The sequence below is a fragment of the Lepisosteus oculatus genome, chromosome 14 (assembly GCF_040954835.1).
Source record: "Lepisosteus oculatus isolate fLepOcu1 chromosome 14, fLepOcu1.hap2, whole genome shotgun sequence".
Taxonomy (NCBI): Eukaryota; Metazoa; Chordata; class Actinopteri; order Semionotiformes; family Lepisosteidae; genus Lepisosteus; species Lepisosteus oculatus.
The window spans coordinates 36,307,107-36,333,330 of record NC_090709.1 but is presented as its reverse complement, the minus strand read 5'-3'; the positions used below and the strand labels follow the sequence as shown (position 1 = coordinate 36,333,330).

General features: G+C 50.9%; 1 protein-coding gene and 1 non-coding gene across 2 annotated transcripts; both read right to left on the bottom strand.

Annotated features, from left to right (window-relative positions):
* Positions 1-2,552: 2,552 nt before the first annotated feature.
* LOC138242726 (NACHT, LRR and PYD domains-containing protein 1-like) lies at positions 2,553-10,428 on the bottom strand. Its single transcript, XM_069198280.1, has 9 exons — positions 10,361-10,428; positions 8,128-8,219; positions 7,453-7,517; positions 5,812-6,026; positions 4,749-4,996; positions 4,350-4,472; positions 3,685-3,838; positions 3,446-3,490; positions 2,553-3,352 (listed from the first exon to the last, which is right to left on the bottom strand). Exons 1-9 carry the CDS (start codon positions 10,392-10,394, stop codon positions 3,069-3,071), a joined length of 1,260 nt encoding a protein of 419 aa, XP_069054381.1. The 5' UTR covers positions 10,395-10,428; the 3' UTR covers positions 2,553-3,068.
* Positions 10,429-25,793: 15,365 nt separating this feature from the next.
* On the bottom strand, positions 25,794-25,865 carry trnae-cuc (transfer RNA glutamic acid (anticodon CUC)). The gene has a single exon. It is a non-coding gene; the product is annotated as a tRNA-Glu (tRNA).
* Between the last annotated feature and the right edge of the window lie 359 nt (positions 25,866-26,224).

The window sequence follows — 26,224 nt, the reverse complement described above, 5'->3', positions numbered from 1 at the left end:
TATTTTATATAGCACCTTTAAAGGTGGGTTCTCAAAGCACTTTACTGAATGACAACAATAAATAAAATATATGTACTGTATACAAGATAAAACAAGTAACAGGTTTCAGGTGTGAAGAAGGCCGAAACGTTGTGTTTTCTTTCTTCTTTCAGCCTGGAATAAACCTATTACTTGTTCTTTTATGAAATCGAGACTGTATTAAATGTGAGTGAACTTCATTATTGTGAACTGTTTTCTCATGTCACTTCCAGCTTCTCAAAGCTTCTTTGAGCCTGTAGTTTATATATAAATATTTATTAATACCGTAACACAAGCACAAGGACAGAAGAACAGGGGTTAACAGCACTGAGCTGGTCTCTATCACCTGATAGTGCCCAGTGTAGAGTCTCATTGCCCCTGACACTGGAGTCCAGCCTCTCTGATGAGTCTCTATCAGGCTTTACAGACTGCTGGGGTTAACAGCACTGAGCTGGTCTGTGTCACCTGATAGTGCCCAGTGTAGAGTCTCACTGCCCATGACTCTGGAGCCCAGCTTCTCTGATGAGTCTCTATCAGGCTTTACAGACTGCTGGGGTTAACAGCCCTGAGCTGGTCTGTATCACCTGATAGTGCCAAGTGTAGAGTCTCACTGCCCCTGACACTGGAGTCCAGCCTCTCTGATGAGTCTCTTAAGAATATTGGTCCATTAAACTGATAAGGTATAAAAACAGGAGAAAGATCTTTATACACAAATACTGTTTGATACACAGTGAAACATCTCAATAGTTTCTTCCAATTACTGTATATATACACATTAAATCTCAACATTTCAATGCAGCACATAAAGTAACACTATTGTACTGTCCCTTTTCTTGGTAATGTTCATCTCCCAACAGAGGATGATAAAGCTGGAATTCAGTTGACTAAAGTTAATAGAAAAACCTTCATCTGTAAACGTTCAAGGCACTTGTCAACTCAACAATCACATGTCATTACACAATAATGCTGGCAAAAGGAGCCTTCTTCAAGAGAAGTATTGAGATAAGATACCATCTCCACCATGTTGGAGTCTCCACAGGAACAGGAAGTGGGATGAGGGAAGAAGGAGGGGCTTCAGATGGGAGGCTGCTGTGATTGGATACAAGCTGGGATGGAGCAAAGCTGCTGTTATTGTTCTCTTTAAACATAATTCATTTCATTTAGGTTAAATACATCAGTTAGATATACATTCATATGATTAGAGAATGTTTTAAGTGAGCAACACCTTCTCTCAATCATCTTCTGTGGCCTCTCTCTCTTGTGCTGCTTCAGCTTCTCATTCACACTCCTGTATCTCTTGTATGTCTCTTCTGCTTCGGGGGACTGAAATACCAAACTACTTTACTGTATCTGTCTACAACTGAATTGAGTCTCTCTATTCTCTCTCTGTATCTCTCAACTGTCTCTCTCAGTTCCTCGATCTCCCTCCTGCAGCTCCTGTGCTCCTGTCCTGCTGGAGTGAACTGTGTTGTCGACACACTGACCTGCTGGAGAGTCTCTCCGTGTCTCTCTGCCTCCTCTCTGGCCTTTTCCTCATAGTGCTGCCTGAGCTCCTCCATCTCCCTCCTGTGTGTCTCCTCTCTCTCCTCTCCCTCTCCTGCTCCTCTCTCACTCCCTCCATCTCTCTCTGCAGCCTCTCTCTCCCCTCTCTCTCTCCTCAGCTCCTCCTCCAGCTCTCTCCTCCTCCCCTCATCCCTCTCCTCCCTCAGCCTCTCCTCCAGCGCTCTGATCTTCTCCTCTCGTGTCTGGATCTCCTCCTCCATCCTGCGGAGGTGGTTCTGCAGCTCCTTCTGGTGCTTCTCCCTCAGTCTCTGCGGAGGTTCGGTACCTTTTCAAATCCAGTGATCACATCTGCTGATTGGCTGCGACATCATCGGGTGTAGCTCTTCAGGCTCCTCATTGGCTGTTCGTCTTTCAGATGTTTGATCGGTTACCCTCAGCTAGAGCTCAACTCCAGAGGAGACCCGTCACCCCACCAGCATGGGTCCACATGAGTATTTCCTGTCACGGGAGATGTCAAAATGGACCCCCTGGTTTGTGTTATGGGTCAGGACCTGATGCTCATCAGAGAAACCCACCTTGGACACACTCCCAGGGGCTGGACTCAGCAGAGCTGGACTGTTGTTCACTCAAGGGCAGAGATTATTGGTAAATGTTTATGATACGCCTTGGTGCTACAGAAGTTTCATCTGAAGTGCAGCACCTCCAACAGCACAGTGTCACAGAGCTCCAGAGGGAACAGCGCCACCTGCTGGTCCACAACCTCCACACACAGCAGCAGCGTCCTGGTTTCCTTACAGTCTCCCAGCCTTGCTGAGCTCCGAGCTCTGAGGGCATCACGCTACAGAGTGGCAGCTCTGCTGTGTTCATGGGCTGGATCAGTGCAGGCTCAGAGGAGCCTGTGTGACCTTTGTCATGGAAATATAACTATCAAGGAAGCCACAAGAGAGAGTTCTCACCTGAGTAAGGTCTTTATTTCAATATTGCAATATTGGGAGCCCTGCTGCCACTTCGCAAAGTGCAACCAGAGACTCAATTTGTTACAAGCAGTACAGGGTTTTTATAAGACGTTGCGCTGTAAAAAAGTTCAGCACTTGGTCCCTTCTAAAACTTCCCCTTTCTCTAAGAGAAAACAGATTACATCATAGAGCGAGAGAAGAAAAACTAGATTTGTTATTCAAAGCTTATCAGTTACTTTCAGCTAATTCTAATGACCCAGACAGCATATATTGTTTTGGTACATTGTCTTCTAAACTAACCTAAACAGTGTACTTTGTTGACGAACTGTTTTCTAAAATTCTGCACGTACTGTAGCACAGCAGTTACATCCTTGAAATATATTATCTAAAAGCACCAATATATTTTTTTCAAAGCTCTCTACATTTTTAAGAATCAATTTACTTATTAGATTTCCACTTCAGCTTCCTCACGCTCTCTGTGTGGCTCAGGGGCGTTGCTGTGAGCCAAGAGAGGACGACTGTGTGTCCCTCAGGAGTGACTCCCTCATGGTGAAACACTGTAGTCCTACAGGGTGTCCTTACGCTCCTTCTCTATCTCAGCTGCTCCACAAAGGGCTTCAGTAATCCTTGTATCACTGGGTCGTTCCGAGGAATGCTGGCCATGGCTTCCTTAACGACGTGAACAGACACCTCCGTTCCGAAGTGGGAGACGATCCTGTGGGCCAGGTCCTGCTTCTCGGTGTCTTCAAGTATACCCCGGGGCATCCCCTTCTGGTGCAGAATGTTCTTCAGCTTCTTGTACTCGTTTGCTTCCAGCTCCTCGATCACTTCATTCAAGGCTCCTGCCCACCCTTCGCTGCTGGTGAGCGCGATTCCTGAAACAAACACAGACACCCTTCTACTGGCTGCTCCTACACAACCAGCTGAGGAACCAGCTCTAGATACTCAAAGAGGACAGAGGGACTCACTCTGAGGGGCAGAAGTATTTGGGGTCCTGGTCTCAACAGCAGGGACTGCAGAGAGAGAAAGAGACAGAGCCATGTTCACCCTGACCAGCACAGCACCCACAGGACACAGTATAAAGACACTACTCACCCACAGGACACACAAGATGCATCTCAAGTCAGCTATTGCCTGGCATGATTGTCACACTCACTAGCAGGCCATACTGACCTCTAACCCACCATGTTCTCAGTAGATCTGTTACCTGGCAGCTGCACAATGCGGCTCCACACCCTCTTTTCTCCGTCCTTTGTGGCGCATTTCAGCAACACCAGGTCCAGTCTCATCGCACCGTGGGCCAGGAACACCTCGAATGTGGGGTGGAAATTCGGGCCATAACTGCAGTAAAAGCACTCGGACTGGAAGAACAACAGTAACGCTGTGTTAAAGAGCTAGCAGTCTGTCACACAGGCAAATCCTTTTTGAGCATGAAGTCAGCTGGACTCCCTCTACAGACTCTGTGACTCTGCTTTCTGCTTCTCTCTCCACTATCCCAATTCTCCTTGACCTCTGACATGACTGGCCACATCCTCTTCCTGTCCTGGGTATTTCAGGTGCTGCTCTTGGCTGGTTCTCTTCTTGTCCCTTGAACTGCTCTTTCCAAGTGTCCTGGTGAGGCTCTGGCCTTCTCCCCCCCTGGTGTTCTTCACGTGTCAGAACTCGGGCCCCTTCCTTTCTCTGTGTATCTGCTGGATGGGTCCACCTGTTTCATTGCTTCGATGATACTGATGATACTCAGATCATCCTTTCATGACCCGAGTCTTTCCTGCTTCTCTCTCTCTAGATCTTTCAGTCTCTCCCTCATGCTCTCTCAGCAGTTTGGGTCATAAAGGCCAGTGATCTCCGTCTGTGTCACAGGCGAACCATTACCTCAGGCTGGATTATCTCAGTCTTCTTGCTGCTGCTGGACACTCTGTACATCGCCTGCGGTGTCAGTTTACAGCTTGAGCTCGTCTGAATGAGGGTGCTGCTGCAGTCCTGCTGCTCGGTGACCTGTGGAGGAGAGGAGAGGACAGGGTGACACTGCTGGGAATGGGGGAACAGAAACATGCCACGACGTCGTGCTGGAGAAACAGACGGACAGAGACAGGAAGTGCTGGAGAGACAGACAGAGGGACAGGAAGTGCTGGAGAGGTAGACAGGCATAGAGACGGGAAGTGTTGGGAGAGAAAGACAAATAGAGACAAGAAGTGCTGGAGAGGTAGACAGGCAGAGAGACGGGAAGTGTTGGGGAGGTAGACAGACAGAGAGACAGGAAGTCCCCTGTACCTGGCTGAGAAGTACGTTCTCAGGGAGCACAAACACATTCAACTTGGGCAGCAGGTTCACGCCATCCCCCGGCCGCAGGAACAGCAGCACCTGTCCCTTGACATTGAATCTGAACACGCTCTTCACGAGGCCCCACAGGGACAGGCCGGCGATGGACACCCTCACATGGGTCTGTGTCACCTCCAGGGGCGACAGCACCTCAAGATTACCACAGCTCACATGGGCCACCGACAGGAAGTCACTCCTGCCTGCAGGAAGACACTGAGTGAGTCATGATTCCTTTGGCTGTTTGTTGTAAGACTGCTCACATCTTCACAGCTTCCATTCCAGTAGAAGAGCCCCACGATTCAGTTACACCCCTAGACTCCACCCCAGCTGTTCCCTGTTTGTTCCAAGGACTCATCCCTCTCAGCTATAAGACTTTGGGCTCAGAGCAGTGGGTGCAGCACCTTTGTGGAGTTGGACCACCTTGGTTAGTATTTGCCAGTTAGGCCTCAAGTGCCGGGTCAGTGAGATGGGTTTGTAAACCAGAGACCATCAACTCAATGCTGGAGGAGCTTGTCTTGATTAAACCTGAGGACGTTGGCTCCAGTGTGATTCGACAATCAGTCACGTCCACAGTAGAGGACTGCCGGAATGGAGAGGCTCACAAGAGCCAGCTCTGCTCCTCATTGACTTCCATTCCAGCTCATCTTTCAACCTACTGACATGACACGACACTTAGGGCTGAAGATCACTGATTATTTCTGTTAACAATGTGACATGGACTTCGGTGGCCATGAATAACTGAATTAAAGTAATGAAGCCTTTAACTGAGATTAATTAAGGGCCAGTAATGAAGCCCTGGGATTGAGGTTCAGTAATGGATTGGAACAGATTTCAGAGGCTGGAGAGAGGGATGAGTCCAGCATATCCCAGAAGCAACCTCATCTTCATTCACACTGTTACACAGAGGGCAAATTGTCACCAGACTCTGTGGTAGAGGGTAGAGTCTCCTGCTGTAGCTGAGCTGAAGCTGTACTCACTGTCAATACAGAAACTGTTAACATCGCCTGAGACTCACGGCCATCGATCTCGCAGTGAGGTAGCTGCAGTTCCGTCAGCGCCCCCTGGGGGCAGCGGATGTCAAACAGGGGTCCTGCAGGAAGCTGGCCAGTGGGGGACAGGAGCCCCATGTCCCAGTGTGTGGTCTGATACTCCAGTTCGCCCCCCGACGCCATCACAAACACCAGCCCAGTGACACGGCACCAGAACTGACCCGCGGACGGGCAGAGATACCTGCACAGAACAGGACAGCACACTGTCAACACACTGCACAGAGGCAGAGGACACCACACTTTCAACACTCCACAGAGACAGGGGACACCACAGACATCAGGGCATTGACACTGGAGACAAAATAAAGAAATTCTACGCTTGCAGTATAGTGACACAAAGAGAGAACTGAGGCAGGACTGTGTGACAAAGACACAGCACTGACACTGGAGACACAGAAATATTGAGGTTCCACACTTCCCTACTGCAGTCTGGCATGTTTATCCTTATTAATTATTATTATTATTATTATTATTGCTTACACTTATATAGCGCTTTTCTGGACACTCCACTCAAAGCACTTTACAGGTAATGGGGAGTCCCCTCCACCACCACCAATGTGCAGCCCCACCTGGATGATGCGACAGCAGCCATAGTGTGCCAGAACGCTCACCACACACCAGCTCTCAGTGGGGAGGAGAGCAGAGTGATGTACTGTAGCCAATTCATAGATTCATAGGGAATTATTAGGAGGCCATGATTGGTAAGGGCCAATGGGAAATTTGGCCAGGACACCGGGGTTACACCCCTACTCTTTTTGAGAAACACTCTGGGATTTTTAATGACCACGGAGAGTCAGGACCTCGGTTTTACGTCTCATTCGAAGGACAGCGCCCGTTTACAGTACAGTGTCCCTGTCACTATAGTTGGGCATTAGGACCCACATGGACCGCAGGGTGAGAGCGCCCCCTGCTGGCCCCACTAACCTCTTCCTTAGCTAAGAAGAAACTACTAAATTCCTCTCATTATTGTTTTAAGGACTAATGATACGTGATATGAGTGCTCCAAGTGTTTAAGTTTCAGTCTGGTGTGAAAGTACACAGGAGACCGTAGTGATGGGCGAGACTGAAGCAATGTATCTATTTTAGTGTCATTTCTCCGTGAAGCTGTCAGGTTGCAGGAGAGCGAGTCTCTGGAAAAAGAGGTGACTGTGAAAATCCCTTCTGCTGACTTTTATTCATACAGATAAACTGCGAGTCCACTGCCATGGCAACTGAGCGCTTCCGCTGAGATACTGCAAGATACTTGGCTGGACCAGGATGACATTATGATTGACGGGCAGCTTAGAGAGTCAGAGGGAGGAGTGGCACAGGAAGTAGACCAGTGGCCTTGTGGGAAATGGAGTTTACCTAGACCGCTGTCATGCAAGTGAGCAGAACAGACATCTGGCAGCTCCTCACTGGGAGCACAGGAAACTGTGCATTTAAAATAACGAGACAAACAAGGGGTCTGTATGTAGCATCGAGCAGTGTGTTCTGGAATTCTGTTTGTCCTGAAGGTCTTTCGGCCTCAAAATATGCCTTTTAGTGATGTTCAGGACTTCTTATGTTTTAATCTCATTTTTGCTTGTTAAGCAAAGGATGGCAAAAAAGACCAAAATATCAGGTACCTGTAGGTTTCCTTCCTGTTCTGAAATTTTATTTCAGGAGTGAATTCAGTCACGTTCCCTGGGACCTGAAAACGAATTGAGATGTCACAGGTGTGGAGGTAAAGATACAGGTGTGTCTCCAGTGTGGGAGAGGAGATGTCACAGGTGTGGAGGTAAAGACTCAGGTGCATCTCCAGTGTGGGAGAGGAGATGTCACAGGTGTGGAGGTAAAGATACAGGTGTCTCTCCAGTGTGGGAGAGGAGATGTCACATGTGTGGAGGTAAAGAATCAGGTGTCTCTCCAGTGTGGGAGAGGAGATGTCACAGGTGTGGAGGTAAAGATACAGGTGTGTCTCCAGTGTGGGAGAGGAGATGTCACATGTGTGGAGGTAAAGAATCAGGTGTCTCTCCAGTGTGGGAGAGGAGATGTCACAGGTGTGGAGGTAAAGAATCAGGTGTCTCTCCAGTGTGGGAGAGGAGATGTCACAGGTGTGGAGGTAAAGATACAGGCAGGTGTGTCTCCAGTGTGGGAGATGAGATCTCACAGGTGGGGAGTTAAAGACTCAGGTGTGTCTCCAGTGGGGGAGAGGAGATCTCACACGTGTGGAGGTAAAGACTCAGGTGTTTCTCCAGTGTGGGAGATGAGATGTCACAAGTGTGGAGGTAAAGACTTTTCCTGGAGGTACAAACACTTACTTTGGTTCTGCTAACTTCATCAGGCTTATCTCCCACAGACAGTGAGCCCTCAGTCTCACGTGCCCCAGGTGAATATTCCTCAGCTGCTGGACCTGTTGAAAGAAAGAGCTGGGCATCACAGAGTGACAGGCGTGAGTCTGTCTCGGTATCTCAGTTGCTACAAACTGTTGAATACAGCTGTCTGATCTTCTGAGACGACCTGGCTGCTGTTTTGACACCATCATCATGATAATGGGCTCGTTATGGATCTGGTGTGATGCTGCTCACTGTGTTTAGAGTCCACTGTGATTCTCGCGCTGTGCAGACATCTGGGTTCCTCTGCGTGTTCAGGATCCCTCTGTTTCCTGTATTTTAGAATACTTACTTCATATCGAAGTCTAATCACACTCCTAGAGAAAGTGTGGATCATCCTGGATCAGAAGGGACAGTCAGTGAATCCAAGCAAACTCTCTTCCTGTTGTGAACTCGTGACTCGCACTAATATTCTTACAGGACCTTGAGAGAGAGGGTCAGTGATGTAGGAGAGAGAGCTGTGTATCAGTGTGCCATACAGAGAGTCAGTGATGTAGGAGAGAGAGCTGTGTGTCAGTGTGTCATAGACAGAGGCTCAGTGATGTAGGAGAGAGAGCTGTGTGTCAGTGTGCTGTACAGAGAGAGTACTGTACTTCCTCTTCTCTATCTTCTGCAGAAGTTTTCTGTCCATCATGTAAGGAAAGACACTCATTTCTGCCACCATGTCCTCTATCTTCTCCAGCAGCTCTGTGACCTGAGTGCAGTCACCCCTGTTCTTGTTGTTGAGAACATGATACCTGTTCCCACACTTCTCCACCAGATACTGGAGCTTCTTCCCTCCTCTCTCAATGTGCTGCTCAATGGTTGTGTCTCCCAGTGTGTCCCCCCAGATGAACAGCACTATTGGGTCTCTCCAGACTCTCTCACTGAGGAGTTCCAGATGTTCTCTCATCTGATAAACAACACAGACATTTTTCCAATGTCTTCCTTGCTCATCTTTACCAAGGGCGCCAATACTTCAGGAGGGCCCTGTAGAGTCCCACTAACACTCTGAGTGTCCAGTGGCAGTTCAGACACATATGGGACTCCTGTGTTCAGAATGAACCTTTATACCACCTTATTTTAAAAATACATGTAAAAAACTGTAAAATCATTCAGTCCGTCCTGATTCTTCAGTAGTGAGTCTAAAATGTCACACTTCATACAGAAATGTTTGGGACTCAGCGACCTGGCTGGGAAATCTGTGTGTTGTATAGTTTCAAACCGCTTAGAAACTAACTACTGTGATGCACACTGAAGAGAACTAGCATGATGTTAGTTTAAAAACAGTGAAGCTGACAAGCTGGAGGAACTGAGTCTCTTTAGTCTGAAGGGAGTGTCCCACACTGACAGGGTGAAGATAGGGAACCACGTACAAAGAAAATATTCAACATCCTCAGTGACAGTCAGTCATCATTAAAGACCAGTTAGATATTGACACCTCAAAGTTACTCAGAATTAACACTGAGGCTCAAAGCAACACTAAGACTTAAAATCAGGAGTGGGAGGCTCTACTGTACACAGAGGGGGTGGGAGAGGGGAACAAGCTGCCCAGCCCTGTTGTTGAAGATGATACCCTGGCTTCTCTCCAGACACAGCTGGATGAGCTCCTCCAGTCAGGACATGGGACTCTACTGTACACAGAGAGGGGTTGAGGAAGGGAACAAGCTGCCCCGTCAAGACAGGAGAAACAGCTGCATGAGACCCTGGAATCATTACTAATTATGGGCCAAATAAATTCCTCTGTTGTTCATCTGTACTGATTCCTCTCTGGTATTATCAACTGTACAATAAACATAGCCTCTGAGCAACAAACAGGAATCGATCATATCCGAGCGTGTCTGAGCATCATGAATACTAACAGTGTGAATCCAATACCATCAGCACACAGTCAGGTTTAACATATATCATTCTACCTTAAATAAACACCTTATTAAAATATTTAGTGAATCCCAAACAGCTTGAGTTTACACTACCGATCTCTGATCGCTAACAAGAGAAAGTGAAAGTAAAACAGTTTCTGTCTCTCTCCTTGTTCAGAACCCGTGTGTCTGACACACAGAACACACTCTCAGCAGACAGGAAGACACTTCTCCAGCTGCTGCTGTGCTCTGTGACAGAGAAGAGACCCTCAGTGTCTCCCTTACCGACACTCTGACAGGTAGAACAAGAGAAAACTCACCAGGGCTGGGCACTAAGCACCTAAACTCTGCCATCTCTCTCTCTCCGTCTCTTCCTGGTGATCTGAAGGGCAGGACTTTGTCCTTTCAGTGGCCCTTGATAAATTTACTGGGTTCAGTTAATGATTAACTCACCAGAGCAGAATGAAGTCTTGGGCACTGCCTGATATGAACTTTTCTGGTATATCTCATCACTTAGGAATTTAAAAATACTTTTAAAATTATTTTTCATAAGCAAACTCTCTTGTTTGGGGTTCTGGAAAGTTGATCTAAAAGGATCTCCAAAGCACTTTACAGTCAGGGACCCCACTTCATCCCACCTGCAAACAACTGAGGAGAGGGAATTTGGGGAGTACAGACCGAACCCCGACTAAGCAACACCCCTGACCAGCAGTGGGGTCACTGGGGTCACACCCCTACTCTCACACCCAGTGTCCTGATCTGTAATGACCAGCAGTCGGGACACTGGGGTCCACAACCCCAACTCTCACACACAGTGTCCTGGGATCTGTACTGACCAGCAGTCGGGACACTGGGGTCCACACCCGTCTGGATCTATGAAGTCAATGAGGCGCTGCAGTACTGCACTGTCCCCGCCAGGGGGAGACAAGGCACCAGAAGTCAGAGGCCCGAGCTGAACTGCTTCAGGAGAGAGACAGATCGGGAAAACAGCAGGCCAGAGAGAGAAGGAGAGCAGACAGTAGATAACAGACCTGAGGATTTCATCGGCTTGTTCCCCCCTCCCACCCCTCTCTGTGTACAGACCCTCTCTTAACCGCAGATGCCTGAGCGCAGATTGACCCCGACCTCCCCCCACCCCCCTTGTCTGAGCTGCCCCCCCAGAGCCCGTGACTGTCTGGGGACGAGTACAGTTTGAGGACAATCTCCTCTCTTCCACCGGCTCCAACGCAGACTCTCAGTCGGCTCTTCTGCAGCGTCAATCCCTCCCCAGAACAAGCACAAACCACACCGCTGCTTCTCCGTTTTTATTCATCTGTTCACAGAACGTACAGCAACCGGGGGCTCCCTCCCTCACGAGGAACCCCAGGCCACGGCCAGGCGGAGAAAGGAGAGCGATCCGGTGGGGTCTGGGGATTTCGGACCAAGGGGCGGTCAGTCTTAGTCCTCTGGGCGTTACTGTGGCGAAATACTCCCTCCTGTCCTGCTTTTAAGGTCCAATTTCCTTTTTTATTGAAATAAATAAATTATCTTTTTTTTTAAAGCGTTTTGTTGGGGAGTTCTCTCTGCTGTCGAAATAAAGACTTAGGAAACACAAACAAAGACCTCAGTCGGTTTCAGGAGCGTGGGTGTTGTTGTTCTTGTGGGGGTGGGAGAAGGGAGTGAAACACGGATCGTTCCCCGCCCACCCCACGATCATTTCGCTCACTGTCATCGACCGATCGATTATACAACGACAAATCATAGAGAAACGTTCCAGTTCCTCACGGTGAAGGAAGAGTAGCACCACCTCCGCTCTCACTGAAATACTCTCTTAGGGAAACTTAGGGACTTAGGAAACACAAACAAAGACCTCAGTCAGTTTCAGAGGAGAAACCGCCCTCCTCCCCTCCCCTCACTCACGATGAACGCAAGAAGGTTAAAAATGAAGACGACCCGCGACCTCACAGGCGTGTCCGTGGGAGTCTGCTTGAGCCACGCAGAAACACATCCACGCCTGGGGCTCGCCTGCCATTCCCACACAAGAGAGCAACAGGAACCGGAAGTCCAGGGCTCCGTCTCTCGCCGGGGAGCGTGGGTGGTGTTGTTTTTGTGGGTGGGGGTGGGAGAAGGGAGTGAAACACGCGTCGTTCCCCACCCACCCCACGATCATTTCACTCGCTGCCATCGACCGATCGATTATACAATGACAAATCATGGAGAACCGTTCCATTTCCTCACGGTGAAGGAAGAGTAGCACCACCTCCGCTCTCACTGAAATACTCTCCATCAATAAGACACATGAGTCTCTCCGTCAATAAGATAGATAGATAAATAAGCCATGCAGGAAATCAATCAATAAACAAACAGAGCGATAAGGCGCCACGGGCGTCTCCGCCCACGAGTCCCGGACTCCCCTCTCCGGGCGCTAGCGGTCCGGGTCCGAGCTCGGGTTCGGGTCCGGCTGGCCGGTATGGGTATCGGTATCGGGCCGGACTCGAGGGCCTCTCCCGTCACGGTCGGACTCCATCCAGAAGGGGGGCGGAGGGGGTTACAGGTCACAGGTCACAGGTCGGAGCTGCAGCTGAGGTACTGAGAGACGCCAACCAGGAGCAGCACCTCCCCGGTCTTCGTCACTTCGGCCCCCGCCCCCTCTTCCACCCCCGCCCTCCCTGCCCCTGCCCCTCGGGGGGAAAGCTGGCGGCGGGCAGCGCCAGTTCGGACCTGGGCTCCTCGGAGACGTAGATCTGGAGACACAGCGCGGCCACCAGCAGCAGGAGCAGCTGCTGAGCGGAGCCGCGGGGCTCGGCCGCCGGGGGGCGCTTCTCCACCTGGGGGAGAGAGAGAGAGAGGTCAGGGTCAGGGAGTCACGCTCGATGGGGTTCGGGCTGGATGATATTAATAATAATAATACACTTCTATAGCTCTTTCCTGGACACTCCACTCAGAGCTCTTTACAGGTCATGGGGATCCCACTACCGCCACCAGTGTGCAGCTCTTTACAGGTCCTGGGGATCCCACTACCGCCACCAGTGTGCAGCTCTTTACAGGTCATGGGGATCCCACTACCGCCACCAGTGTGCAGCTCTTTATAGGACATGGGGATCCCACTACCACCACCAGTGTGCAGCCCCAACTGGATGACCCCCTAACACTAATAATACCACTGCTAACAACAGTACTACTACTAACACTAACACTAATACTGCTAACAACAGTACTACTACTAACACTAATACTACTTCTGATAACAATAGTACTACTACTAACACTAATACTACTTCTGATAACAATAGTACTACTACTAACACTTAAAATACTACTGATAACAATAGTACTACTACTAACACTTAAAATACTACTGATAACAATAGTACTACTACTAATACTACTATTACTAATAATACTAATAATTATTAGTATTATTATAAATTACTAATACTAATAAGTATTAATACTAATAATACTACTGCTACTACTACTGGCAACACTAATAATACTACTAATACTACTGATAATACTAATACTCTACTAATACTACTGATAACAATGATAATAGTAGTAATACTACTAAGTAATACTACTAATACTAGTAACAATCTACTTCACACAAGAACTGCACACACGGTGTACAAATCAGCTGACTGGAGAGTAATTTCCGACGGTGATAAACACAAGAAATAGAACTGACCTTGTTGGTTTCTCTAAAAACACTACAAGTCCTGTCAAAGACAGGATATGCGCCACTAGAATTGTTGTCTCTGACCGGTGAGTAATTTTGTTTGTTGTGCGAAGGACTCAGCAAGAAGAGATGTGTCAATTCAGGTGCAGTTGTTTATCGTGAGGGAAAGCACAGATAATATGGGCTTTAATGAATTAACAGTGAAAGTGTAGCAGGGGGCCTCGTATGGACTGCGGTTGTGTCTAGTTTTTGTTATTTGCATTTAAAGATTTTGCTTGTCTTTTGCAAACAAAATCTAAGCTAAGACTTTTACATGAAACATAATGCAGGATCAGCTGCAGCCTAGGTAGACGTGCCGAAAACCACGTTACGTTGTTATTATTTACTTTATTATTTATTATTTCTCACTGAACACTAGCGCCCCTCTATGATCACACACTAAACACACTACTGTGCCACTGTGACCACACACTGAACACAGTACTGTACCACTGTGATCACACACTGAACACAGTACTGTACCACTGTGATCACACACTGAACACAGTACTGTGCCACTGTGATCATACACTGAACACAGTACTGTCGCACTGTGATTTCTCACTGAACACACTACTGTCGCACTGTAATTACTCACCGAACACACTACTGTCCCACTCAGATGACACACTGAACACAGTACTGTGCCACTCTGATGACACACTGAACAGACTACTGTACCACTCTGATCACACACACCGAACACACAACTGTCCTACTGTGATCACTCCCTGAACACAGTACTGTGCCACTGTGATCACACACTGAATACACTACTGTGCCACTGTGATCACACTATGAGCACTGTATTGTCCCATTATGATAACTCACTGAACACACTACTGTACCACTCTGATCACACACTGAACACTGTACTGTGCCACTGTGATCACACAGTGAACACTGTACTGTGCCACTGTGATCACTCACTAAACACTACTGTCCCACTGTGATTACTCACTGAACACACTACTGTGCCACTTTGATCACACAGTGAACACTACTATACCACTGTGATTACTCACTGAACACACTACTGTGCCACTTTGATCACACAGTGAACACACTACTGTCCTACTGGGATCACACACCAAACACAGTACTGTGCCACTGTGATCACACACTGAACACAGTACTGTCCCATTTAGTTGACACACTGAACACAGTACTGTGCCACTGGGATCACACAGTGAACACTGTACTGTGCCACTGGGATCATACAGTAAACACTGTACTGTCCCACTGTGATCACACAGTGAACACTGTACTGTCCCACTGTGATCACAGTGAACACTGTACTGTCCCACTGTGATCACAGTGAACACTGTACTGTCCCACTGTGATCACACAGTGAACACTGTACTGTCCCACTGTGACCACACAGTGAACACTGTACTGTCCCACTGTGACCACGCACTGAACACTGTACTGTCCCACTGTGACCACGCACTGAACACAGTACTGTACCACTGTGATCACACACTGAACACAGTACTGTACCACTGTGATCACACACTGAACACAGTACTGTCGCACTGTGATTTCTCACTGAACACACTACTGTCGCACTGTAATTACTCACCGAACACACTACTGTACCACTCTGATGACACACTGAACACAGAACTGTGCCTCTCAGATGCCACACTAAAAACACTACTATGCCACTGTGATTACTCACTGAACACAGTTCTGTCCAACAATTATCACACTCCGAACACACTACTGTCCTACTGTGATCACACTCCGAACACACTACTGTGCCACTGTGATCACACACTGAACACAGTCCTGTGCCACTGTGATTTCTCACTGAACACTAGCGCCCCACTTTGATCACAGTACTGTCCCACTGTGACAACACGCTAAACACAGTACTGTCCCACAGTGTCTGTATGAACCCCTCTCTCTCTCAGGTCTCTCGCTCTCTCTCTCGCTCTCTCAATTCAATTCAAGGTGCTTTATTAGCATGACCGATGGGTACAATCAGTGTTGCCAAAGCAAATAAAAATAATAAAATTAACATGGAACAAAACAAAAAATAGAAGTAAAATAAAATCTACAGACATTTACAACAAAGACATATTATAAAATACTGACATATACTGTTGGCGGCTGGTGCATTATTGGGAGACAGACTCACTGTTCCTCAGGCTGTGACAGGAGATCACACACTGTGCTGCCAGATCAACTGAGTTCCCTCCTCCCTCTCCCAGTAGGATTGGGACCTGTTGTGGTTTTGGCAGGTGTGGGAACTCTGGGATTAGATTTCTGAATTTCGGGAAGAATGTTTCTCTAATCCCAGAGTATCTGTCACAGTGCAGTAGGAAGTGCACCTCTGTCTCTATTTCTCCCCGCTGGCAGTGGGAGCACAGCCTGTCCTCTCTGGACAGCCAGGTCTGCCTGTGTCGCCCAGTTTCTATGGCCAGGTTGTGGTCACTGAACCTGTACTTTGTCAGGGTCTGTTTCTGTTTGTTATTTTTTATTTTGGTCAAATATTCAGCTAGTGTGTATTGTCTGTTTAGGGTTCTGTAGCATTCCAGTTTATGTTGTGTTTGTGTGTGTGTGTCCCAGTGTGTGAGATATTGCTGTTTGATCTGTGCAGTGATGTGCTTGAGTCTGGGTTGTGGTGCTCTAGCAGTGCTGTCCTGAGGCTGGTTAGTGTCGGTGTGGCTCAGGTTAGTGAGCCTCAGGACCAGCTGGCTCAGGGGGCTCTGCTTTGGGCTCAGCAGGGCTTTGTGGTGGTAGGAATTTTGGTCGCTGTTTTTTAGGTGTAGCCAATACTTTAATATTATTTTCTGGATGTTTATCAATAGTGGGTCCTGGCCTAATTCGGCCCTGCACCCGTTGTTAGGAGTTTTTCTCTGCACACGGAGGATGTTTCAACAGTTTCTGTGGGGTGTTTGTCCCATTGGGTGTAATCCTGGTCTGTGAGGGGACCCCACACTTCACTGCCGTATAGGGCAATGGGTTGGATTACACTTTCAAATATTTGGAGCCAGATTCTTGTTGGTGGGTTGATGTTGAAGAGCCTCCTTCTTATTGCGTAGAAAGCCCTGAGTGCCTTCTCCCTCAGTGCCTTCACTGCCAGGTCAAAACTCCCGGAAGAGCTGATGGTGAGACCGAGATATGTGTAGCTGGATGTGTGCTCCAATGTGTTGTTGTTCAGTGTGAATTTGTACCTGTTTCTCTCTTTGTTTCTCGCGAGACTGAGTGAGTGAGTGGGCGGAGCTTCGGTGGGTTTGATCGTGTGGCGGTGTTTCTTCACTGGTTTTGTGTTTTTCTGTCTTTTTTTGGGGAAAAGCGAGGTTTATTTTCTCATCATGGCCGGTTCTGGAGGCTCTGATCCTCCAGACCTCTCCTTTGAGAAACTAACTTGACGCCATGGTGTGAAAATCTCCCCTGCGGAGTTCTGTCCGCTTGAGAGGTGCGTTCTTGCGGTCGGGGAGGTCGTGGGCTGCAGGAACATCAGGTCCGCTTCCCGCATGAGTGGAGGTATAGTCATTTTCCTGCAATCTACCGATCTGGCAAACACCCTGGTGGAGAAGGGAGTCGTCCTGGACGGCACCTTCACCCCGGTACTGCCTCTCGCGGCCCCGGCTCGAAAGATCACCCTCTCCAACGTGCCTCCGTTCATGAGAAATGAGTTGCTGAAGAGGGAGCTGTCCTGGTACGGACAGGTGGTCTCTCCGATCAGGAGGGTCCCTCTGGGCTGCAGGGCACCGCAGCTGAAGCACGTCATCTTAAAAAACCCCACAGAAGAGATCAATGTGGCCCTTAAATTTCGAATTGACAGCTGTGACTACGTTGTATTCGTGACTTCGGAATCGATGAAGTGCTTCAGGTGCAGGAGCGAGGGGCATGTGGTGAAGAACTGCCCAGAGGTGGAGGAAGAGACGGGCAGGGAGCCTCAGCCCCAGGGCGCACAGGAGGCTAGCCGACAGCGGGGAGCGGAGCAGCGCAGGGAGGCAGCGGGGAGTCAGAGCCCACGGCCGGGGTGCAGGAGAGGAGATCGCTGGAGGGAGCAGGTGAGCCCGAGCCAGTGGCGTCCCAAGCAGGAGAGCAGACAGTAAAGAGTGGACCACCGCAGCCCTCAGAAGAGCAGGGAGCCCCCCACACCGGAGAGGGGCTCGGGTGCGAATTACTTCAGTGATCAGGAGAGATGGCGCCTGAAGAGCCTTTTAGGTAAGATCAAGGCAGGACCGCGAAACGCACCTCAGCACGAATGAGTCCTGTCCCTCACATCACATCACTATCCGTCTGCGTGCTACATGTCTGTTCGTGTTTTATGTTTTTTCTTTTCCGCAAACATGGGTGACATTAGAATAGGGAGTTTGAACACCAATGGGTGCAGGAGGGCTTTGAAGCGAGCTGCGGTGTTGGAGATTATCAAAGAAAAGAGCCTGCAGGTGACTTTCCTGCAGGAGACCCACACCGACAGCTCCAACATCGTCGCCTGGCAGCGGGAGTGGCAGGGGGACATCGTGTACAGTCACGGGTCCCTGTGAACGCGGGGGTCACGATGCTGCTCTCTGTGGGGTTCAAGCCCCTCTCTATCGCCGCCCAGGAGGTGGTGAAGGGTCGCCTACTACTCGTGCGAGTAGTTCTTGGGAAGAAAACCTTTGTTTTTATTAACGTTTACGCACCCACCAACGGCGGGGAGAGGGTCACCCTCTTCAGGGAGCTTGAGACTGCACTGGCGACCTGCCAGCCTGAAGAGCTGGTCTTCCTGGGGGGGGATTTCAACTGCACAGAGAGCAGCACACTGGACAGGAATCACGCAGAGCCACATGGCCCATCGGCCAGGGAGCTGGGCAGGATCCTCGTCAAGTCTGACCTCACTGACATCTGGAGGAGATGTCATGGGGACACGAGGCAGTACACCTGGGCTCAGGTCAGGGGGAATACCCTCTCTCTGGCCAGGCTAGACCGACTTTACTGCCGTAAACATCATTACAGCATCGTCAAGCAGTGCTCCATTTGTCCAGTGGGCCTGTCGGACCACTGCCTCACTGTCTGCACAGTCGTTGTGCCATCAGTGAGGTCCCGCAGTGCCTACTGGCACTTTAATACCCAGCTGCTTGACGATGCTCACTTCTGTGACTGCTTCTTGTTCTTCGGGCAGCAATGGAGGAGTCAGAAAGCCCACTTTGTCTCCCTGAGGCAGTGGTGGGATATTGGCAAGGTGCAGATTCGCCAGTTCTGCCAGCAGTACACCGGAAGTGTCACGAGAGGTATCCGTGAGTCCATGAAGGCTCTGGAGAGAGACATTCTGGAGCTGCACAAGGCTCTGGAGTGTCGTGCAGACAGGAGGCTAATTGATGACCTCCGCACCCAAAAAGAATCACTCATTGGCCTGCTGGACACAAAAGTACAAAGAGCTCTAATAAATTCTAGGGTTCAGAGTGCATCAAAGGTAGACACCCCGACTCGCTACTTCTTCAGCCTAGAGAAGAAACCGGGCCAGAGCCGGCAGATCCACTGCCTGCGCTCGGAGACAGGGCAGCAGCTGCACGAGGCCGGGCAGATCCAGGAGAGGACCATGCAGTTCTACAAAGCACTCTTCTCCAGCGAGGCTAGTGAGGACTCGGTCCGCACACGTAGGTTCCTTGAAGACCTTCCACAGGTTCCCGAAGACAAGAGGGCAGGGCTGGAGAGGCCTCTCTTCCTGGAGGAGCTCTCCACCGCACTCAGTGGCTTGAGCAATGGCAAGACCCCAGGTCTCGATGGCCTGCCAGCCGAATTCTATCGTGCCTTCTGGGCTGTGCTGGGACCTGACCTGCTCGATGTATATTTGGAAAGTCTGGAGCAGGGGGACCTGCCACTGAGCTGCAGGAGAGCTGTTGTCACCCTGCTGCCTAAGAAAGGGGACTTGTGTGACATTAAGAACTGGAGACCTGTTGCTCTGCTGTGTGTGGATTATAAAATCCTGTCCAAGGCTCTGGCCAACAGGCTGAGGGTGGTGCTGGGGTCCGTGGTGCACTCCGACCAATCGTACTGCGTGCCCGGAAGGTCAATCTTTGATAACATATTTCTGATTCGAGATGTTTTGGCCACCTCCAGACTATTGGGTTTAGATACTGGTCTCATTTCGTTAGACCAGGAAAGGGCAAAGGCTATATCAAAGGATAGGGTTGAACATCAGTATTTGTGGAGGACCATGAGGTCTTCGGGGTTCAGCCCCGTCTTTGTTGCCATGATTCAGGTGCTGTACAGTGACATCTTCAGTGTGCTAAAGGTCAACGGAGGGCTGAGTGCTCTGTTTCCAGTGCGGAGGGGAGTCAGGCAGGCCTGTGCACTCTCAGGAATGCTCTACTCCCTTGCCATTGAGCCTCTGCTACATCAGCTGCGCCGGGTCATCAGGGGCCTGTCCATCCCGGGCTGCCCCGATTCCACTGTCAAAATCTCGGCGTACGCTGATGACATCATGGTCGTGGTCAGAGGAGAACAGGATGTCAGGGCGCTACAGACAACTTTGAATGATTTCCAGTGGCTATCATCAGCCAAAGTAAACTGGGCCAAGAGTAGCGTCCTACTCCTGGGGGAGTGGAGCGAGATGGGTCCCCCAGTCTTGCCAGAGAGGCTCAGCTGGACCAGAGGGGGACTCAAATACCTGGGGGTACACCTGGGGGATGAGGCCAGTGTGAAAAAGAACTGGGAGGGGCTCCTTGAAAAAGTGAAAGGTCGTCTGGACCGCTGGCGCTGGCTGCTCCCCCAGATCTCCTACAGAGGCCGGCTTCTGATTGTCAACACCCTGGTGGCTTTGATGTTTTGGCATCGCCTGGTGTGTCTGGAGCCACCAGCCGGACTGGTCGAGGAGCTGCAGGCCACGCTCCTCGACTTCTTCTGGGACGGACTGCACTGGCTGCGGAGGGGCGTCTTCTATCTGCCCAGAGAGGACGGAGGGCAAGGACTTATCGACATCCGGAGCCGGGTGGACGCCTTTCGCTTGCAGGCAGTGCAGAAGCTGCTGTTCGGCCCGGCCTCGCTATCCTGGAGGGAGCTGACCTTCACCCTGCTGCGTCGAGCAGGACACCTCGTACTCGACTGTGTGCTCTTCCTGATGGACACCAGCAGGGTTGACCTGTCTCCACTGCCGCCTTTCCAGCGCAGTCTCCTGGAGACCTGGCGGCATCTGCGCGTGCAGAGAGAAGAGGAGCGGCCCAGTCTATACTGGACACTCAGAGAACCATTAATACACAATCCACGAATGGACATAGAACCGGGCCGCTCCTTGGACTTCACCAGCAGACTGGTCCACGCCAACGTCACACAGCTCCACCACCTGCTGGACGTGGATCAGGGCTGCTGGCGCAGTGTGGAGTGGGCGTGTGACGTGCTGGGACTACACTCACGGTGGTGTGTAGACAGGTTTCTTAGTCAGCTTCGCTCTGCTCTGCCTCTCGAGGAGATGCTGCTGATCCAGGGCCTGTTTGAGGATCATCGCCTTCCAACCACACAGCCTCCTTTCCCTGGTCTGCTAGTGTCTCCTGCGCTCAGTCCCGGACCGACGGGATCTCTCCTTGAGCCCCTTGCCTCAGAGGAGAGGTCTCTAGCTGGTGTTGGGGGGAAATGTCTGTACAGACTAGTCGTAACATCTAGGCACCAGGCCCAGCTGTCCGTGCTCCCTGACACTCCCTGGAGGGCTCGTCTGGGAGTGCTGGATGACGTCCGGCCTGCCTGGGGTAGCCTCTACAGATTTCCCCTCAACAAGAGGGCTGGTGATCTGCAGTGGAGGGTCCTGCACACCATCCTGGGGGTCAACTCGTTTGTGTCGGTTCTGGACCCGGCGGTGTCTGACGCCTGTCCCTTCTGCGCTCAGAGGGAGACGGTGTTCCACTGCTACAGCGCCTGCCCCCGCCTGTCGCCCATGTTTGCCGTACTGATCCGGCTCTTCACCAACCTTGGCCTGGCCTTCAACGATGTTATTTACGTGTTTGGGGTGGGTCATACAAAAAAACGGAAAAACTCAGACCCTCCTGGCTCATTTTGTGCTGGGCCAGGCCAAACTCACCATCTATAAAACTCGAAAAAATAAGATCTCTGGTTGAGACTTGGTGAGGATGCTTGAATGGTTGGTGAAGAGCAGGATATCGTTAGAATTTTTGTTTGATAAATCTCATAATGACCTCGGAACCCCATGTGTCTGTGTCCCCAGGGGAAGTTTACCACAGCCAGCGATGTGTGGGCGTTTGGGGTGACCCTCTGGGAGATGCTGAGGCTGTGTAAGGAGCAGCCCTACGCCTCCATGACAGATGAGCTGGTGATCGAGAACGCTGGAGAGTTCTTCAGAGACCAGGGCAAGCAGGTAACAGCCACACCTGGCCAGGAGTACCTGTACCTGTCTCTCTCTCTCCTGTCCTGCAGGCTCACCCGTCTCTCTCTCCTGTCCTGCAGGCTCACGCGTCTCTCTCCTCTCTCCTGTCTCACAGACTGACCCGTCTCACTCCTGTCTCCTGTCTCACAGACTGACCCGTCTCACTCCTGTCTCCCGTCCTGCAGGCTCACCCGTCTCTCTCCTGTCTCCTGTCCTGCAGGCTGACCTGTCTCTCTCCTCTCTCCTGTCCTGCAGGCTCACCCGTCTCTCTGCTCTCTCCTGTCCCCAGGTGTACCTGTCCCGGCCGGAGGTGTGTCCGCAGGGCCTGTACGAGCTGATGCTGAGCTGCTGGAGCCGGGAGTCCAGGTAGCGGCCGTAATTCCCAGCAATCCACCGCTTCCTGCTGGAGGACGCCATGAACATGGTGTAGCAGGAGCAGCTCCGGCCTGCGGACTCTCGCGGTGCAGAATGTCCTCTGTGGGCTCGGAGGGCGGCGGCCCTGAGGGCTGAGCCTCTTGTGCGCCCCCTGGTGGCGTTCAATTCACTGTGACTGGCCCTGGTCAGTATCTCCATGTGATCGATCACTCCTGATCCATTCACTGTGACTGTGACACTGTCCAGTCCTGTTAGACCAGGAGGACAGCTGGTCTGGTGGTTCAGGTCCAGTGGTTCAGGTCCGGTCCTGTTAGACCAGGAGGACAGTTTTGGGGTACCGGCTCCTCGTCTCTGCGCCCCGGTGTGCAGGAGAGACACGTCAAACACTGTCCACAGGGGGCGCCGCTGTGCTGTATCGCACCTCCAGCTACAGGGGGCGCTGCTGTGTAGAGCAGGACAGGAGCAGGTGGAGTCAGTCCAGGGTGTTCTGGGGGACGGGGGGCTCGGCCGGCCAGCGTTGAGGTTTAGGGGTGAGGGCGGCGGGGCGGGGGTGTGAATACTACCCCAGAGGCGTGGGCGCTGTAGGTACTGCTGTCGTGACACACTGGATGTCTTTGTGTTTTTTTCCTTCTTCTTCGCCGACTACTAATGTTGTACATAGCGTACGGGACAGATTGCTACACTAATATATGGAGACGTTGGTGCGTTCCCCGTCTGCGGTCCTCGCGCTGCCTCTGGGCGGCGCTGGCGTGTCGAAGGCTCTCGGGTTCGTCTGGTTCTTGTCGTGAATCTTTTTGTAGAAGTTTTAATAAAGTAACATTTTCAGATAACTGGGTGTCCTGTTCTGCTTTCTGCATCCCGAGTGATCGATTGCCCCTGCTGCTGACTGGAAGTCATCAGTTAAAGGGTATCGACTTCAACAACAGGGCTGTGCGGCTTGTTCCCCCCTCCAACCCCTCTCTGTGTACAGCAGTGTCTCCGGTATCAGCTTCAACACTGGCTGGGTACAGAGAAGGGAGAGCTGGCGAGGAGCGTGGCTCCGATCCTATCCTTGATCCGATCATGGCTCTAATTCCTATGGGAATTTATGAGAGACTTGTTTTCTATCTTCTGTGAGAGAGCACAATCACAAAGCGTCTAAAACTGTACAACTCCAAGGTTTAGAAAACGTTTTTACAGAAGCTATCCAGACAGTTTGGGGTCATGCGTTCGTTTGATCCAGCTGGGGATTCTGTATGACCCTGACACACTGATTCCAGGTGAGAGATTCACACTGAGGTGACCTGTCTCCAGCTGTATGACCCTGACAGACACACTGATTCCAGGTGAGAGACTCACACTGAGGTGACCTGTCTTTCAGCTCTATGACAGATTCAGGTGAGAGCTATACTGAGCTGAGCTGTATGAGCCCTCTTTAGATTCTGATAAGTTTTCTCTACACAAAGACGGAGCTCCTTCAATGTCTCCCTCTCCACACTCTGCAGAACGCTACTGAATCCTATTGGTTGCCATGCTGCCTGGTAGTCTGGCTCCTTCCTAGGACTTTGTCCCTCCCTGGAGGCCCGGCACAACTGAGCTCCTCTTGCGTCATCAAGCACTGTACCCCCACGTTCACAGTCCTTGGTGTTCCCAGAGACAAAGTGTCAATGATGAGGTCACTTCCTCCCCAGCTTCCAGTCATACCCATCTGCCTCCAGTCTGGTGCAGTGTCGTCCCCTAGCGTTAACCCACAGTGGACGCTCCATCTGGCTCCAGTCTGGTGCACTGTCGTCCCCTAGCGTTAACCCACAGTGGACGCTCCATCTGGCTCCAGTCTGGTGCACTGTCGTCCCCTAGCGTTAACCCACAGTGGACACTCCATCTGGCTCCAGTCTGGTGCAGTGTCGTCCCCTCGCGTTAACCCACAGTGGAAACTCCATCTGGCTCCAGTCTGGTGCAGTGTCGTCCCCTAGCTTTAACCCACAGTGGACACTCCATCTGGCTCCAGTCTGGTGCAGTGTCGTCCCCTCGCGTTAACCCACAGTGGAAACTCCATCTGGCTCCAGTCTGGTGCAGTGTCGTCCCCTAGCGTTAACCCACAGCGGACACTCCATCTGGCTCCAGTCTGTTGCAGTGTCGTCCCCTAGCGTTAACCCACAGTGGACACTCCATCTGGCTCCAGTCTGGTGCAGTGTCGTCCCCTAGCGTTAACCCACAGTGGACACTCCATCTGGCTCCAGTCTGGTGCAGTGTCGTCCCCTAGCGTTAACCCACAGTGGACACTCCATCTGGCTCCAGTCTGGTGCAGTGTCGTCCCCTAGCGTTAACCCACAGTGGACGCTCCATCTGGCTCCAGTCTGGTGCAGTGTCGTCCCCTAGCGTTAACCCACAGTGGACACTCCATCTGGGTCCGTTCTGGTGCAGTGTCGTCCCCTAGTGTTAACCCACATTGGAACCTCCATCTGGCTCCAGTCTGGTGGCGTGTCGCCCCCTAGCATTAACCCACAGTGGACACTCCATCTGGCTCCACTCTGGTGCCTTGTCGTCCCCTAGCGTTAACCCACAGTGGAACCTCCATCTGGGTCCGTTCTGGTGCCGTGTCATCCCCTAGCGTTAACCCACAGTGGACACTCCGACTTGTTCCCATCGCTCTGGCTGGCGTTTGTTTTTCATCCTCATTGTTTCAGTCGTGACAAAAGGACCAGAAGAACTGGACGCTTGCATTGAAGCCCGATCCCACTGAAACTGCTCCGAGTTCCTCATTCTTATCACTCACTATTAAATCCTTCTGTTCACCACGTGGAATCAGCAAGCAGTCACCCGTCATCTGTTCCTATGTCTGGCGTCGGGCAGCCCAAATCTCCCGTCTGCCCTTCAGGGAATGTGAATCTCAGACACTCCCATCAAACCTCGATCAGTGATCAGTGATTAAATGCTTGTGAATAACCCAACGGGCCTGTTGAACCAAAATCTCTCACTGGAGGGCTGCATCAGTGGTGGGGCTTCAGCCTCATCCTTGTGGTCAGGATGCCTCACCTTGCACTTATATCTGTCGTATTGATTATGATTTATAATAATGTGATCATGTCAATAATGTTGCTTTATTGGCCCTATACAATTTCTTGCATTAGGAATTTGTCTTTTCACAGACCCCAGCTTGCCCTCCAGGAGACAGACACACAGACAGGGAGAGAAGCTGGGGGTCGGAGTGCAGGCTCAGACATTGGACAGCGCCCCTGGAGCAGTTGGGGTGAAGGGCCTTGCTCATGGGCCCAACAGAGTCAGATTCCTCTGCTGGCTGCGGGATTTGAACCAGCAACCTTCCAGCCACAGGAACAGATCCTGAGCCACAGAGCCACCGCTCCGCCCCAGAAGAGTATTGACATTCCCTGACCGGGAATCGAACCCGGGCCGCGGCAGTGAGAGCGCCGAATCCTGACCTCTAGACCACCAGGGACGCTACAGCTACACTTGACAGCACAGCTGAAAGATCACTCCCTGTAGTGCGACAAGCTTGCAAAGCCCCATGAACACAAGGTCTATTCATCTCTCCCACACCTGCTTGGAAAAGACGGAGAGCACGCCGTGCCCATGAAAGTCTGGCTTTACCCACTGACAAAGCCCCATGAACACCTCTTCTATTTCTTGTCTCCCTGCAGGAATCACGTTATTCTGAGCGACGTCACCGTGGCCCCCTCCAGCAGTGACCTGGACCAAGTCGTGCTCGATTCGGCGAATGAGTACGTGGTGTGCTTTGCGTTTACATCGCTGAGGCAAAGGGAGCAATACCTAAACATCTTGGAAAGCTATCTGACC